The sequence below is a fragment of the Telopea speciosissima genome, chromosome 2 (assembly GCF_018873765.1).
Source record: "Telopea speciosissima isolate NSW1024214 ecotype Mountain lineage chromosome 2, Tspe_v1, whole genome shotgun sequence".
Classification (NCBI taxonomy): Eukaryota; Viridiplantae; Streptophyta; class Magnoliopsida; order Proteales; family Proteaceae; genus Telopea; species Telopea speciosissima.
The window spans coordinates 62769087-62787756 of NC_057917.1; the positions used below are offsets into that span (position 1 = coordinate 62769087).

General features: G+C 41.7%; 1 protein-coding gene across 1 annotated transcript; it reads right to left on the reverse strand.

Annotated features, from left to right (window-relative positions):
• Window positions 1-4481: 4481 nt before the first annotated feature.
• LOC122650350 (protein MEMO1) lies at window positions 4482-17183 on the reverse strand. The gene is made up of 8 exons (XM_043843755.1): window positions 17021-17183; window positions 15071-15155; window positions 14898-14966; window positions 12543-12655; window positions 6131-6242; window positions 5914-6057; window positions 4759-4933; window positions 4482-4612 (listed from the first exon to the last, which is right to left on the reverse strand). The coding sequence occupies exons 1-8, from the start codon at window positions 17070-17072 to the stop codon at window positions 4487-4489; spliced, it is 876 nt and encodes a 291-aa protein (XP_043699690.1). The 5' UTR covers window positions 17073-17183; the 3' UTR covers window positions 4482-4486.
• Between the last annotated feature and the right edge of the window lie 1487 nt (window positions 17184-18670).

Here is an 18670-nt window from a genome sequence, read left to right on the forward strand (position 1 = left end):
CTTAAAACCAAAAATAAAATTTTATTTTCCCCCTTTTTAATCAAAAGGATGAAAAATATTCACTCACTAGTCACCATATCTCTACTTGACGAAACATACACTTTTTTTTTTGGTAGACAAAACATACACATTTATGTTACTGTTATATTATTGTTGTTTAGCATATATGATTAAATTAGCTACTAGACATATAGGCTCCACCATATGGTTGCAAGTAAAAGGAAGGGAAGGGAAGGGAAGTTGGTTTTAAAAAGAAGGGAACAAGTATTCCACGACGCCAGAGTATCATTTGCCTCTCATATGAGATATTTTTTAATCATTTTCTCTTTTCTATTATGTCCGTGTGGACTCATGTGAATGATACCATTCTTTGCACTGCCATTGTTGTGGCGTGAGAATTCCTCCCCAGACCCCACACTAGTGTGTTGATAGTTGATACTAGTATGTTGAGAAACCCTCCTAAAAAGATAAAAAAGAAACTTTTATAATCATTACTTAATATGATTCTCAAAACTACTTAAATTTCATACCATATTTAGTAATTATATTTTGGGAAAAAGAACATTGCTTGATCACGCTCCCCTATGCCCAGACACAGGGTTGGTGAAATGACCACACACACCCCATGTTAGATGCCTGGGTGTGTGCTCCCATTGGCCCCGTGCTGGTGCAGGGACCACGTGACCAAGTAGCATTCTCTCTCCCTTATATTTTATAATGTAGTTTTTCAAATCTAAGGAATTTGGATGCAAAGTAAAACAAAAATTAATAACTAAATTTAGAATGATTTGAAATTAATACTGATCATGTCCTGTAATGATTACAAATTTTTTTTTTGTTTTCTTAGGTTTGAAAATTTTCATTTCCTTCCTTTAATTTCCCTTGCAACCAGATGGAACCCCATAACAAATTAATAGGTAAAATCTAGCAAACAAACACCATACTTAAGCCCAAGCCCATACAGGGACATAAAATCGAATGTGTATCCAGTCTGAGCCCAACCAAACTTAAAGGCCAACATGGGGAGGGTGGAGGGTGGTATAATTCCATGCCCTTGGGCTCCAGCCACTATAGATGAGTGTGTTTGGCCTTGGGGTAAGTTTGGCGGATGGGTTATGGAAAATTATCCTCTCAGGTTTCCTGCCCGGTACAGTTCTTTAGTGCCTCTAATAAGAGGGGGGTGGATCCCACCCGGGCAGTGTGTTTGGGCAGGAGATAAGGTGGTTATTTCCTCCCCCCTATGAGAGGAACCGTACGAACTGTACCGGGCAGGAACTGAGAGAATAAAAATCCCAACCCTAACCAGGGCCTCACCCACATCTCATGCGTTGAGAAATCCAAATATGGTATGGGGAGGGAGAAAACCCATCCAGGCTATCCAGGGTTTCCATTGCCAAATCAAACCTTGAATTGGAGAAAAACAAAGCCGAATGATACTACTTAGAAAAATGTTAAGCTGACCCGCTAAACTTAACATTCTCATCCAAAGTTAGGACCAGGTATAAAATGCCTGTCATGCACCTTTGATGGATCCCTGTGCATCCAACTACCAGATCTTAAACACTAAACCCTAATAATCTTCAGTTAAATCTGAATATAATTCTTAGGAGGAAGTTTTCCTTCACCACACCATCCTAGGGTTCAAAAACCGCTACATGGTTTTTTATTATATTCTCCAAAATACCCTCCCAATACCCTTCTGTGCACATCTAAAGCCCCACAGTGAATGGATTCTCATTCACCATGGTTTAAGGAATAATCGATCCTAATTTTTATAAGGGAAAGAGATCACTATCTGGTCGTGTAGTCTATGCACCAGCAAGCAGGCCAATGAAACACATGCATGGACATATACATTAATGTGATTTTCGATTTCTAGAAGTGAGGGTTGGTAATTTTGAGAGCTCATATGGTTGTGCGCAATGGGTCCATGACCAGGCTGTGTTCCTATTCCAATAAAAAAATAAATGGAAAAGAAACGCTAACCAGTGTTGTGCCTCGACGTGTACCTTCGCTTGGGCACAGCCAAGATCAAAATGACCAAGGGTGCATCAATCATTTCCACTGTGCAAAAGCTACATGCCAAGACACAGCACCGTTTAGCGTTATTTTTCCCATAAATAAATAAATGATCAAACAGCTACTGCATAAACAGGAGATCTAAAGGGTGTCTAGGGCCAAAACAGGCAGCTGTCCTTTTAAACTTTAAACTGCCAGTTGTCAAACCGCTTCCCGCCATTGCCAGTACTTAACAGAGACTGCAACCTCAAAAATATACCAAAGGTACTTACAATAGGCTAATAGAACTTCAATCCACCTGCTCTGGAACAGGGACACTAAGAGAACAGGTGCATTCCATGGTTTCAGTAGAAAATTTCTTGTTTTCATTTCCCCAAAATAATAGAGAGATAGAACTCTTCTGTAATTCATTACCCTTTTTTATTATATTTCACTGTACACACAAAGAAGCAACAATTGGGAATGGGAAAAAGGAACCAAAAATCCAAACAGTTGATGGGGACCTTATCCTCCCATTAGTAGCAATAATATGATTGACCATTTTTGTTCTAATTTTCCATAAAAGAAACATTCCACGGAAGTTGTTCCAAGTTTCTTTCATCGAATTTATAGAAAAATTGTTTTTTTCATCCCCTGTTTTAGTATACAGTTTCATTTTGGTTTTGAGATGATTCCGGTAAAGTATTTTTCATTGCAACATATGGAGGGATTTTTATCGCCCCCAGTGTCCGATCCCCCATTGCACGTCCAGTGCTCCTTTAAATCTTGACACGTGGATAATTTCAATCCAACGGTCATTGAGAGATTTAACCCACAAGCTCTGACCCTATCGGGTATCAATCCTCTCTCAAGCTTCCCCTGAATCACCTCTTTCACTCATCTCTAGAACAGACTACCTCATTATTCCAGGCGGACGGTCGACATGATATCCTCTTTGAACGCCTTCCATCCCCGCCATCCGCAGCTTTCCGGCAATTGAGGCCGACTACTCGTCCGAAGCTATCTTCCTTTTTCTGCTATAGCGCCACTGCATTAAGGAGGATCCCTCGGCCGCATCCGACATCCAAGACGGTTTTGACCGTTGACCATTCACTGACCATGTTTATCATGCGCTAAGCCATCTCCCAGTGGAGGGAGACGGAGGAGTAAAAGATGTTGCATGAGCAAAGAAGAGACAGATGGCCGAGATTACGGTGACGGAACCAGTGAAGCCAATGATGAAGCGAGGAGCTCCAGCAGGAAGAGCAAGGAAGAGAGATTCGACTACTCAACAGAGGGGATTGAAGTAAAGGAGGAAAAGAACAGCAAGGACTGAAAATTGGAGAGCATGGTTTAGTAAGAATATTACGGTCTGCCATTCATCCAATCCATAGATCGCGTAGATCTATGTCCAATCTCACCCAGCTTTCCCCCTTTTGGAGGGAAAATGCAAGAAAAACTGTATTCAGATATTAAACCCTGGTTGATTTGGCTCGAAACCTTCGTGAATTCGTGATTAACAATTCAAATTAATAGATCCAAATGAGAGCGATTAACTTGCAGTGACGAGCTCTATTAGAGCTCTGAAGAAAAAGTTAGGGTATCAGCTAAGATCTTCAAAATCAGAGTATGAAAATGAGAACCAGGAAAGCAAAGGCAGACCACTTTGGCTATGAAGATGATGAATCTTCATGTCCGTGACAAGCTTTTGAATCAACCTTAAAAGTGGAAGACTGGGAGTGATTGAAAGAAAGAAAACACAAAAATACAAATATAAATCAAATAAAAAAATCGTACAGATCAAAATCTCCATTAAATTAAAAGAGAAATGCTCAATACCGTGTGCGAGCGACTGAGCAAATAAAAATATCGAAAAGAGAGAATCTCTCAGCCACTCTTCGGTTGTTACGTTTTCTCTCGTTCTCTCATCTTTGCCCTACCGTTGGTGAGTTTTGCCTTGAAGAGAAATTGAAAGAGCAACAAGGATGAGAGCAATTGTTCGATAGAGAGAGAGGAGTTGCTGTGAATCGATTTGGGAAGATCTGTGAGAGAGGAGAGGAGAGGTGACGATGCATCGGTCGTCGCCTGGAATACTGAGAGAGTCAAGGGAAACCAGAGAGGGGAAGCTCGAGAGAGGATGGATACCCGATTGGGTCAGAGCTTGAGGGTTAAATCTCTCAATGACAGTTGGATTGAAATTCTCCACATGTCAAGATTTTAAGGAGCACTGGACGTGCAATGGGGGATCGTGCACTGGGGGCGATAAAAATCCGGAGAGGGAAAGAAAGATATTAAAGAAAAAGATTTTGCAGCAAGTCATTTTATTGGTGTGAATATAGACAATGGAACCTACTTTTGGACGAATCCAATGGGAAGCAATAAGTAATAACTTACAGGTTACACAGTTGAACAACCCCACCCCCAAAAAAAGGCGGCAACACCAACAATTAAATACTAATGTACTTGGGAATAATTTAATTTTATGGCTTCAGGTATCAACCTTTGCTGCTGCAGAAGCATAACTTACACTACTATCTCTCATGGTTTTGCATTGGCTGGATTGTTCATATCGTAGGAAATTAATCTTCATCTTTGTTGAGCAGTTCTTCAACATCTGATGAATTACCAGTAAGAAAAAGAACAAGAATTAGAAAAGCTAGAAACGACTACTAAAAAACAAAAGAGCATAAATGGCTGGAAGAGCATGGTTTCCCCACTCCCCTTTCATATATAAGGAAACAGAATAGACGGGACACTTACATGGAGGAAAACGCTAATAGGGTGGCGACCGCAAATGGTGTTGTCGAACTCTGACAGATACCGTTTGAATGCATCTGGGTCTCCCGTTTCAATGATATCCATCCCCATCCTATCCAAAGCTTCAACAGACTTATGGATCGGCCCATGTTTCCGGTCATAATGCATGTAATTGAACCTGGCAGAAACACGGAAATCAAGTTCCAGATAACATCACTTCTGAAATGAACTTTACACCAGATAAATCTCCTATATGCCATCAATCAAATAGAGAAAAAACCCCCCAGATATGTTCATTCACTTCTCATTACTACTTATGGATCATAACTGCAGTTCAGCATCATTACCATTATATATACACAGTCATAAACATGAGGCTGGTTGTACACACACACACACATATCAGGCTGGGGAACGCTTGCAATACACCAAATTTTAACAGCACATTGTTCAGCAAAACAAATAAGAAAATAAGTTAAAATAATCCAGGCACTTGCGACCTATTCTATGGTATAGGAATAAAGTATGCAAGTAAAGAAATTCCAAACCTTTACTCACAATTATAAAATGTTGACATACTACTGCTGATACCAACTCTGTATTTCACAATTTCACTGTTATTATTATTTTGGGAAAAATTACTTCATGGCCCCATTCAGGAAGGACTTCCTAAAAGGCCTACTTTCATTTTGCCATGTGGACAGACAATGTGGCTATTCCAACTGTTGGATAGAGAGGACATGGCCTGGATTACCCACGTATCAAATTTCAGTGCCTAATTCAATCAAATACCCTTCATGTATTAGCATGCATCCCCATGTATCTCCACGCACGCCTATAGCACTCGGACCATTATTGTGCATTCTCCCTCTAAATAGTCCTGGCTTTATCAAAAGCTCTATTTTGCCTCCTGTGCAACTACATTTGGGCTAAAAACTTGACATGTAAGCAGGGGAACTCGCAGTCTAACTGCCAACAAAATTTAATCCCCGTCTGATCTGCCCGTGGTAGATATTTAGGGCTGTTCATGAAGCCTTTCCTAAAAGTACCGTTTAGGAAAACTGCCCCTAATTATCTTATAGAAGCCATCATAAAAGAAAACTGCAAGGCAAGCTAATCATTTGATGAGTTTAAGACGAGCCAGTTTCTGACGCATACCGAGATCCCCAGTGGCAAAAGTCTGAGGAAACAGAAAAGAAATTCGTTGGGTCATCAACATATTTGGCAAGCAACCGTCCAAACATGGCTTCATTTTCTGAATTAAGTGCCCCAACCAAAATGGGTACGATTTTGACCTCATACCTGCATGGGAGCATCCAGTCAGTCTTTGGGATGAATAAGTTGGGAAAACAAGCTTAATCTATAATAAAATTACCCATGAAATACTTTGGCAAGATACGGCAAATGCATCTCCATGCTATGTTCTGCTTCATCTACACGAAGATCCATGACTTCAAACTTCCCTGTGGCCTGTAGCTCTTCGCTGACTGTCAACCAGAGCCACTGTGAGTTTCACTTCAATCTAAGGACCAGTAAGAGGAAATTGAAGAAATAAGGTGTGAACCAAAATAATTAGAACATACAGAATGACAGAACGGAAGATTAAACCAAATTAAATACCTGATCCTTCTCTAATAATACTTTCTCCTCACACTTGGAAGCATACAGGCATCTAGATCCTCTAATATTTACATGCACACATCATATATTTCCCAATAACACACTACACTGACACCATGCTGCTTTTGTAAAAAGAAAGAAACAAAAAAGATTTTTGGACACTAGAATTGCATCTGTACTTGTGAGTCATCATTGAAAAGCCCCCCCCCCCCAAAAAAAAAGCTTCTTAATCCAAAATCTTTCTAGGAGACCAATATCTTTCCTCTGCAGAAAAATACATGTCTTTTCACTGTATTAGACAATTTTTGACCAAAATACCCTTCCTTTTAAAATATAGATAAAACTGACTTACCTTTTCCCAACAGCACTACTAAGAAAGCATGTGTAGCAAATACAGACCTCTATGTTTTGTCCCCAGCAAAAATGTCAAAACGTTGCATTTAGATACAGTTCTTATTTTTAACAAAGACTAATGAAGTACATCTTTTCTCAACAGCACTAAAGGTAAAACTCTTCGGAATAAACAGCAGATATCGGCTTTAACTAGAGTGCAATATTCATGTAGGAAATTCCCAAAATAATTGCCATAAGGCTTCGAGAGCTGTACTGTACTACAGGGAAAAATATGCGAAGTAAAACACAATTATTATGCCCTTTCTTGTCTTTTTTATTTATTTATTTATTTTTTAATCCCGAATATTACCTGGGACCCAGGCTGGCCCCTAATACTTTATTAGAATCCTACAAAAATAATAAAGAATACATCCACCTTACCCAACCCACGATGCCAGGAGGACACACTCACTCAAGACAGCCTTACCACCCCTTACATGAGCAAATTACACAAACACTAGCTTCTAAGAACAGGCAAACCTGCCTTGTCCTCACGGAGGATGCCCTGAAGGGATCCCATAGGCATGCTACCAGGCTGAAACCTGGCAGAAGTCTCAGTATCACAAGAGAGGTTGGCCAACCAGTCTGTCGCCTTGTTGCTCTCCCGGAAAGCAAAGGACACATGAGCCCGCATGGAAGCAACTAAATCCAGAATCTCCTTGAAACAGTACCAACCTCCCCACAATCTACACCTCTTCATGTTAACAACCCTGACAGTTGTCTCTGAATCAGAATTTACCATCACATCCATTAAGCCCATCTCCTGGCATAACTTCAACCCATCCCTCAGGGCCCTCAACTCCGCCAACGAGTTACTGCAAGGGCCACAAAAATTAGAGAAGGCAGCCAGAACTTCCCCATTCCGATCCCTGAGGATCCCTCCCCCGCCACCCACACCAGGATTGCCACGACACGCACCATCCACATTCAGCTTAACCGAGACAAAAGGGGGGCACCAGTACACTGGGATAGGGCGTTTCCTCCTGGGGGATGGAGCCGACAAACCAAAACATTGCAGTAATAAACCATCCCTAGTTGAACCATGAGTACCAACCTTGGAAGGAAGGGGTAGTTCCCTCATCCAAGTCTTGATGCACTCTATTATGGAGCTAGCTGTCCGCCTTTTTTCCCCATGCCTTCTGTTGTTTCTTTCCTTCCAGAGTTCCCAAATTATCAGGGATGGCAGAAACCCTGTGCTATACGCAGTGAGCCAGTGGCAGCCCGCCATCCCTTGCCAATGTAAAACCCGGCTTCTGGCATCCTAGGTAGGGAGAGGGGCAATGTCAAAAACACGGGAGAAATAGCCCCAGACTTTGGTGGCTGTACCACCATCAACAAGGCAATGATCCGTCGTCTCCCTCCGAGGCCTACCACAGCAGTAACACTATGAAGCCAGGGGGATGCCCAGCGACATCAGGGAGTCATCAGTAGAAATCTTCCCATTCAAGAGCTACCATGAAAAGAAACCCGCTTTCACCGGGAGTGTTTGATTCCTAATCCACTTTGCATAGGAAGCTGTCGGGGCCCCACCCCGCATTTCATTCCAAACAGCCTTTGTAGAGAACAATTCGTTACTAGAGGGGGTCCAGACCAACAAGTCCTCGCATTCCGACAGGAAAAAAGAACCTGACGAGATACAATCTCTAATAGCAGCTGAATCAATACTGTCCAACAAGTCCTGCCTCCAGGAACCATCCTCACAAATAGCATCCTTTACTCGTAGCCCCAAGTCAACCAGGAGCCCATTGTCCACAGTGTCTATTAGCGGACCAGTCCCTGTCCAGTTATCCAGCCAAAAGTATATGTTACCAACGCCCAGTAACCATCTGGAGTTGTTCAATAGGAGATCCTTGTAAGCCAGCGTGTTTCGCCAGGATTTCGAACCAGCCCCAGACGACCCCGATAAAGCCACATGCTGATTCCTTAAGAACTTGGCCTTAAAAAAATCACTCCACAATGACTGTTCCGCAAGAACCCTCCACAGACCCTTAAGCCTGAGTGAAAGCCCTACATCCTCCAACAACCTAATCCCCGATCCACCTTCCTCGAGCGGCCTGCAGACCTTCTGTCAACCAACCCAGTGCTTCCGCTTTCCCTACTCTGAACTGCCCCAAAGAAAATCAGCAAAGACCCCATAAATTCTCCGAATGACCGCTTTAGGCGGAACCAACGTAGCAAGAACATGGATGGGGATCGAAGAGAGCACATGTTTTAAGAGGGTGACCCTGCCACCTGCAAACAACAACCTTCCCTGCCAGCCTGCTACTCTGTTTCTTATTTTCAACCAACCCATCAAACAAGCAGATCTTCAGTCTTCCCGAGTGGAGAGGTGCCCCCAAGTAGGTGATGGGCAAAGACTTCCGCGAGAACCCAGTGATCTCCCCTATCATGTGGGCCCTAGATGGCGATGCCCTGCCGCCCAAAACAAAACAGCTCTTCTGCCTATTGACAAGCTGACCCGAGTTGCCTTCATATCTACTGAGAAACCCCATAATCTGCTTTAGAGAGCGCTTCAGCGCCCTAGAGAAAATAATAGTATCGTTTGCGAATAGGCAATGAGAGACTCTAGGGCACCCTCTCGGCAGCTTGAAGTAGGAGGCATGCCCTTCTGTGAACAGATTTTTAATGCCTCTGCTGAGAAACTCCTCTGCTAGAATAAAAAGAGCCGGGGATAGAGGATCCCCTTGCCTCACCCCTCTAGTTGACTTGAAGAAGCCCGACTGTCTGCCCCCCAGAACTGTAGAGAACCAACAATTAACCACCATCTTCTTAATTAAGCTGATCCAGTCATGACTAAACCCAAAGCAAGAGAGGACCTGCCATAGGAACACCCATTCTAGCCGGTCATGTCAAGCTTAAGAATCAAATTGCCCCCCCTAGATTTTTCCGTTGATGTCTTGGGCTACCTCTTGGGCTATGTAGATATTGTCATGTCTGCTTCTGCCCTGCACAAACGCCCCCTGCTCCTCCGCTACAACAAAAGGAAGGATACCTGCCAGCCTGGATGCCAATATCTTGGCAATAATCTTATAAGCAAAGTTGCATAGGCTAATGGGTCGAAGATCAGACATTACCTCAGGGTTCTCCTTTTTGGGAATGAGCACCAAGTTGGCGGATGTGAAGCTCCTGGGCAACTCACCTCCAGCAAAAAATTCCTTGATAGCTGCCCAAACATCCTTTCCCACCATGTCCCAGCAAGACATGAAGAAATATCCTGAGAAGCCATTAGGGCTCGGCGCACTATTGCAAGACAAGGAGAAGACAGCCCCCTTAACCTCGTCCATCGAGGGCGTCACAAGAAGAGTTGCATTATCAGAATCAGAGGGAGCAGGCCCTCGTCCACCAAACAGCCCTGAGAGGTAAAAATGTCCGAGAAATGCTGCACTGCCTCCGTCTATACCCCCTCCGGGTCCGTAATCCATGCACCATCCCCCCCCCCCTTAATTCTCTGGATATTGGCCTGCCTCCTTCTAATGTTAACCATAGAGTGGAAGAACTTCGTGTTTCGATCCCCCTCCTTCAACCAAGTCACCCTGGATTTTTGCTTCCAGAAAATTTCCTCTTGCAACATCTCCTGTAAGGCTTCCCTAGTAGTCAATAGAGCATCCCTGGAGGCATCAGAGGCCTACTGATCAAAAACTGTTTCTGCCCCACTCACCGAGTCCTCCGCATCCCTAACCTTCTGATGTATATTGCCATAGACCTCCTTGTTCCACTTTCGCAGAGCCCTGCGAAGTAACTTGAGCTTCATATATAAAATAAAGAGAGGCGAGTAGAAACCGGTAACACCCACTGGTCCTTAACAAAATCATGATAGCCTGGATGTCAAAGCCACATCTGCTGAAATTTGAAGGTTGAGTAGGTATGATGGCCATCAGCCAAGAAGGATAGGCCAATGGGCGCATGGTCTGAACAAGTCCTGCTGAAATGGGAGACAGTGCACCTGGGGAAAGCATTGATCCAAGCTGTACTTACCAGGAACCGATCCAGCCTGGCCAGCACTCTACCAGCACCCACCTGGTTATTAGACCAGGTAAACATGTTACCAACATAACCCGCATCAACTAGGCCGGCCCTACTCACAAAATTCCCAAACTCCTCCAAAGCAAGCCGGTCTACCACCCATCTTCTCCAAAGGGGACACCACTGCATTAAAGTCTCCACCCACCGCCCAAGGCAGAGTGACGGTCCGAGAGAAGGGCTCAAGCCTCTCCCACAACTCCCTCTGCTCCATGGTTGAACACCGGCCATGGACAAAAGTAACAAGAAAAAACCCCCTGTTGGCATCTTCACATTCGAGAGTGATAAACTGATCATGTTCATCCACCACTCTGACCTTCAAAGAAGCCCTCCAAAAGACCCAAAACCTGTCCACTAAATGCAAAGAATCCAGCCCAATTTTTCCTAGCACCATGCGTGCTTTCGCCACCTGAGCTTTAGGTTCAGCTATTGCTACAATGTCAACTTTATGCAAACTCACTAAAGTTTTCAACCGCCTGATTGTAGGCTTATTACCAACTCCCCGGGCATTCAAAAAAACACAGCTCATTAGGAATTATTACGGGCGACTGTCGATCGCATCGATCTCGTGACACGCCGTTGGACTCCCTCCCTGGTTTGTCTCCCAAGCCTTGCCTTCTTAATTCTCTTTCTTTTATACACCTGTGCCGCACTAAGGAAAGCAGGTTTTGGGGGCGCTCGGCTCCTTACATGACGTCCAGCAAGCACTAAGGCACTGCTCCCTGGTTTCAGCCTCTCCAATGTATTGCGAATCCTCCCTTCCAGTGTGGCATTGAATGCCCTCAAACTTTCCAGCATAGCCTGACGCTCCAACTAAGGGCCAGCCAAACTCAAGGCGAAACCATCATCCTTCGAACCAAATGGCACAGCTCCGTTATCAAAAAAAGCCCGAGGCCGGTCGCAAGCAGACTGCGATCGCACACCAGTCAAGCCGCTGTCGGGGCCTAACGAGGTGCTAGCAGCCCTCGAGTCCACCACCGCCATGGTAAGTTCTTCCAACCTGCTATCGCCCTCCATGGCCTCTTCGGCTTCAACACACAGAATCTCCCCCTCCTCCACTGGCTGGAGTCCGCTACCCATACCTGCTGCGGGAATCTCCTCCTCGCGTGCCAAAATCTCTACTATGCTAATCGAGTCTAACCCCCCAGCAGCGGGGTTAACGAGATGGTCTCCACCTTCGATCAAGGCCAAATTGGCGTCCACCGTCTGCTGCGTAACGGGCCTCCACCTTCCTCCCCTCAGGCGAGGTGGCCTCGGTTGTCCCTGAGAAGGTTCCCCGAGAAGGTGCCAGCAGCCCTTGAGCCCACCACCGCCATGGTTAGTTCTTCCAACCTGCTATCGCCCTCCATGGCCTCTTCGGCTTCAACACACGGAATCTCTCCCTCCTCCACTGGCTGGAGTGCACTACCCATACCTGCTGCGGGAATCTCCTCCTCGCGTGCCAAAATCTCTACTCTACCAATTGAGTCTAACCCCCCAGCAGCGGCCAAATTGGTTAACGAGATGGTCTCCACCTTCGATCAAGGCCAAATTGGCGTCCACCATCTGCTACGTAACAGGCCTCCACCTTCCTCCCCTCCGGCGAGATGCACTTTCTTGTCTTGAACTCAGTTATTGCATTTAAAAACAACAATTAAAACACGTCAGAAATGTAGAAGAGGAAAAACTGCCCAATGATCTTCATCAAGTACACCAGTATGGCAATTGTTATTCACATACATTGTTAACTAAAAAGGTAGAGAAATTAGCAATACCTTCCAAATCAATTCGCAGGTCACCCACAGGAGTCTTATAAACCGTGGCTCTTGAAAGAGCACATCTTGGAGTGTAATAATGGTGAGATGGCCCAAGAAGGAACACCCGAGAACTGAAATTGGATATCCACTCACATATTAGCAATGGATAACAGAGAAAACAGCATTTTCCCCCCTTTATTAAATGCATAAGATAGCATGGAACAACACACAAATTTACACAAATAGAGCCTGACTCTATTAGATTGGCATGAATTTTAAATCAATGAGATTGTTAGATTAGAAGCAAGGATTTCAACCAGTGTTGTCATGCCTCCCCTAGGCCCTTCAAGATGGGCAAAGCCTACTCTCTTTCTTTAAAACCTGTCACGTGTCTTGCTTGCTAAGGCCTTGCCTAGGCGATTGGCCAGTTTTGACCTAAGCATGGTTCGACATTCAGTCGAAATGAGCAAAATTTTGCGAAACACTTCAATTTCAAGAAGCATCAAAACAGAACAAGGGTCAACTCTATAGGCACACAAGACTTATTTCAAAATTTCAGTATCGTTTAGTCAACAATGTTATAATTCAATTTTTCAATTGAAATGGGTCCAAATTTCGGCCCATTTCGTGAATTTCAACAGGAAGAGAAAAAAAAAAACCACAGCCCAAATTTCATGATTTTGTTTTTTCAAATCACCTACATTTTTTGGTGGAACAAGGTGTTAGGGACTACTACAACACATCTACATCAATGATTTGCCTGATTTGAGCAAGATTTTGATGCAGATAAAACAAAATTTTGGTTTTTTTTTTTTTCCCCCTGAAATCAATCTTAGGTTGGGTTATGTATGTGATGGGCCTTTAGTCCATAGTTATCAAGACGGGAAGGCGACCATGGAGTTTTAGAGAGTCAAGAATCAAGGTGACCCCGCCATGGCAGCAAGGCACCCACCATGGCGCTCAAGGTGTCCAAGGCGACCAAGGAGCCTGGACGCTTGATAACTATGCTTTAGTCCAATGGTTTTCTTTGCAATAGACCACTTTAATGGGCCTAAGGCCCTAAACTATAGGTAAAAGGTAGGAATACATGATTTACTACCTTATTTTAGTTTGGGTTGCTTTATTTCAATATTTTATTGTTTATCTCTTATTCTCTTTACTTGTATGAGTTGGATTGAATCTTGTCTGAATAGAACTCTTTCTCTTAGTCTGGATAGAGTTCTTAGTCATATGAGACACTTATTCTAATAAATTATATAAGATAGAATTTTAGTCATATGGGACACTTATTCCTACTTTGGATAGAGTTTCCTATTACTTACCTACTTTAGTTTCTATATAAGCATTGAAAAGCTTCATAAGACCCACAGTTTTGATATTGTTGAATATGGTTGATATTTGCCTTCAATGTTCTGTGAGATTCAAAATGGTGCTATGAGATGCAGTGCAAGTGCAACCCTCGCTGAGATGCTAAGGTAGGGCTTATGGGATTTCAGTCTAGTTCCAAGTGAGATGCTCGGTTCATATCCATCTGTCTTTCTTCCATTCTTCTTCTTTCTATCCATCCATCAGTCCAGGTCAGTATTTGAAGCTTTCTATTTTCTATTAATGGTCAGATTGTTGGATTTTACTGCTCCTTTGAGTATTCTGATTTGCTGATTCTTGTTCATAAGTCTCTCTAAAGTTCTGCTACTTTTTGAACTTGGCTATGTTTGGATGTCAAGAAAATAGATATTGTTGTATCCTAGGGTTTGTCTTTGTCCTTGTTGCAGTCTTTCAGCCTCTTCCTCTTGATGGTTAGGAGCTGATTTGTCTTGCTTTGTTCCTCGTGTATATTCTCTCTCTCCCTTTTGGAGCTTTTGGCAATGACTTATTTTTTCACTCAAAGAAAAAACCCAGTCCCCCCCCCCCCCGCCCAAAATAAGAAACAAACCAAAAATATGAATTACTGCAAAAAATATCTCAATAAATATTCTAAGTCCAAATATCCCCTGAACTATTGGCTGAACCCCATCATAAACAGTCAAATACCCATAAATTCCTGCCACACACACACACACCAAAAAAAAAAAAAAACAGGTGGTATGGATGCTTTGAATACTCATACACAGACTGTAAGTCCCAATGTGCATGCTTATTGCTAAAGATATAGTCTTGTATAATGAGACCAGAGAATGGGTGAAGCAACAAGTTAGGATTATGGAGGAATAAAGGATTGAAGACAAATAATCAAACAACATTGAAGCTCATCATACAGTAGGATCTTCAGTTCAATGCATGTAATACATGAAGAGTGCTACAGTAGGTAAAATAAACAAACTATAAAGAACAAAATCAACGTAAAGCATCTGAAAGACCAAAACAGAAACGCACATGTTCGTTGGATCTATGTTGCCAAATGCAAAGGCTGCTGCCCGACCTGAATATGAATAACCTGCATGGCTGTTGTTTAAAGTGAAACCAAAAGAGTAATCAAAATACTTAAAATTTGATCATGAAAATGATTCTAAAATTTTATGACGGAAAACGGGCTGATAAAAACTTACGGGGCGATTACACCTCTTACATCGGGAGATTTAGTCAAACCAGTTGCTCTCAGCCAACCATCAAGCTCTTCTCCCAGTTTGCTTGCTGATACATAAGGAAAGAAGACTTAGTACTATAAACACATGCAGAAGTAACTAAAGCCCAAGGAAATATAGAACAGGGTCTCTTCATCTTTTTCTGTCTTTCTTTCTTTTTGGGGTTTTGAATGTTTCTTAATATTTTTGGATGAATTCTCCCTTTTTATGCTTCCTTGTTGAAATATATATACAGTACACCAAGAACATTAAAACATGTGAACCACTTCATTAAAAGCAACACCAAGGTACAGTCCAAGTGTCAAGTAGTCAATGCCTTTCACCTAGCAAAGACCCTTGACTGGTTCTAGCATCATGTACTCAATGCCTTTCACCCAGTTGCAATCCCAACCCTACATCAAAATGCATGGGTGGTATTAGCATTTTACCAAAAATGGGTCCCAGTGGATCTTTTGTATAGAAACTTCCTACATTGCTAATTTGGTGAGGCTTCTCCTGTACAGCTACATTTTCTTTGTTCTAGTTCCATTATATCAATACAATACAACCATCTATCCCTATGGAAGGGAAACACAGATGACTGATGCGCTTCAAAAACTTTTGTAAGTGCAACTTCCAGTTGTATTTGATGGTGTGCTGCGTGGTCCCATCTTGTTACTTGATTGTAATACTAAAATCTCTTAACATGTCCTAAATGACTAACTAATCTCCAAAAGTAAGCAAAAACCAAGTCATTTAACTATTTGGGCATTAAAATGGCCAATGCCATTAGAAATAGAGGCAATGATCTGCCAATGGAACACTACGATATCAATTCCCACTTGTCTCTAGCAGTTTCCATTATAGATCGTCTCTTGAAGTTAAATTCTAATAGCAATATGGCATTTTCAAACTTCAAAGGTTAATCCATTAAAGGCAGAGACCCAAGAAGTACAGACAGAAAATCAACACTAACCAACAGTTCCCAAAAGACTATTCTCTTATATGCATTCTTGTGTGCATCATCAAAACAATTTCATCGTACCAAAGATGATGTCTACTTTTGGAGCCAAAAAACTCCAGTGCCCCCCCCTAAAACAATGAAGTTTCATATGTTTACAAGAAAAGGGAAGTGACATTAATTTATGGAAAGTTTTGTAATCATGGTTAAGTAACTAACTTTAAATCTTTCCAGAAATAGAAATTAGATTTTCCATTTGATTCTTTAGCTCGATCATATTTTTCTATCTGATATGACTAGAAAATTTTCCATCTTATTTTTGTTTAAATTTTATTTCCCCTCAATTCATTTTGCTCCCAACCAGTCGGAGCCTTAAAGTTCAAGAGAATTTACACCACATAGGCAATAAAAGATATCACATGGATCATGGTTCTCATCCAAGTTCTTAAGCAAAAAACCTGGATGATCAAATGCAAGGACTAATCGGAGAGCCAATAATCAAGTAAAACGCCTTTATATAGCTTCAAAAATGGCAAACTGCTCAAATTTACAATCGTCTCTCAATTATAAAGCAACTTTTTTTCCTTTTTTTGGGCAAAAAGCGGAAAATTTCTCACCTTTGTCGTAACTTATCAATCTCCACCAAGAATTTTCAACTCGGAAAACTTCCCTCGTCAAAACCTAATTACCACACCTAAACACTTCCCAATAATCGCAACTACTCACAACAATAAATATCACTGCTAATTTCCCATCCACAAAATCAAATTAAATTTACAGAAAATTTAAACTATGCTAACAATTACAACGAAGTAAAGACGGCAAGCAATAGTTTCGACGATAAAACTCTAAAACAAAAAAATGGGAATAAACCCCAAACAAACACAAAATTATAAATTAATAGCAGATAAAAAAAAGAGGTGAAATTGAAGATACAGAGAAGAAGAATGAAAATGAAAATTAGCATAACTTACGGTTATCAGAGTACCATGATCCAGCATGAGATGCTCTTCGGATTTTCTCCATTTTAACTAATGGAAACCAGGTCACGAAGATCAGAAAAGTGAGATGATACCGTAAATAAAACCCCTAGAAACTCCTGAACGGAATGGAACGAACAATCGCAATTACTCGACTCTAAAGTGAGCACAGAGTCATCTTTTAAAGCAATGCTCCATGAACTCAATACCTTCTTTCCTCTATTTTTTTCTCCTTTTTCCACTTTGAGTGGGACTGTTGGGCACCACTTGATTCATGAAATCTGTCATCCTTCACCGTACACGTTGCCAGATTAGGATTGGTCGCAATAGAAGGAAACAAAAAAAATTTCAAGAGGGTTCTTGACGAGTAGAGGGAGAGAGAACCACGGGGTTGTCAATGGATCGGTTTGAACTGGTTTTGATGTGAATTTGAGTGAGTTCAAAATATAATCCAATAAGGGTGCATCAATTTTCAGTTTGGATTTGGTTTGATTTTGAATTACTATTGGTTTGATTACGATTTACCATGTAAATATATTAATTAGTACCGAGAAAAAATGGGTTTTTTCAGGTTACTTTATTTTAGTTTCGGTCCAACTTTTACAATTCAATACCATGTCTTATTGGTTTCGGTGTCACAAAACCTCAGTCCAAAACATGATACAGTAAGCTCATATCAGTTTTGGTTCGGTTCGGAGTCGATCAACTCAGCTTGGTTTTGTTGGTTCAACTAGGTTTTGACACCCTTAGGAGCACCGATGGGGAGCAATGAAACGATTTCATATATAATGGGTAAAGTGGTCATTTCATTTGACGAGGAGATCGAGAGATAAGAGAGAAGATGCTAGTGTCCTTTTCATCTTAAGACATATAGAATCTTTCCCTTTTCTATAAAAATTTCATTAATCAAGAAAACGAAGGACAAAGAAGATCCCTAATATAATCTATCTTGTTCAACCTTTCTAACTAGAGAATGTGTTGGCTTGACTAAAACAATGTTTACATGAGATAAATTAGAATCCTTAAACCCCGTAGTTGGATAAACCTCATTAAGAATTTAACTCTCTTTGTTTTGTGAAATGAATTCTTCAATAGCAACAAACCTCTATTGGCAAATGTAATAAAATGAAGAATATATCTTATTGTATTTGATAAAAAAAGAATTAGAAAACTAATTTCCTTCATAATACACAAAATAACTTGTAGGTTAGATTTGCAAAATATCTTGGGGCCTAAACCTACTAGACTTTGTATATGACCTACACCAATCATCAAGTAATTAAGAAATGCCTTAACTGTTTTTTAGATGAAAATAAAATAAAATTAACATAACAGAAAAATAACATCCATTGTGTCTTTTGTAGCTATCCAATAACAGTCCAAATTTATAAAGACTTCCCATCCAATAACAATACTCATTGGATCCCTTGGAGAGAGGGCAGGCCTTAGTGCCACGGTAAAGGTTGCTTCCATTGTGATCAAGTGGTCATGGGTTTGAGAGTATGGAAATAGCCTTTCTGTGAAAGTAAGGGTAAGGTTGCATACATTATGCCCTCCCTAGACCCCGCAGTGGCGAAAGCCTTGTGCACTGAATACGCCCTTTATTGAATCTCTTGGAGAAATCCCCTTACTTCTGATATAGAT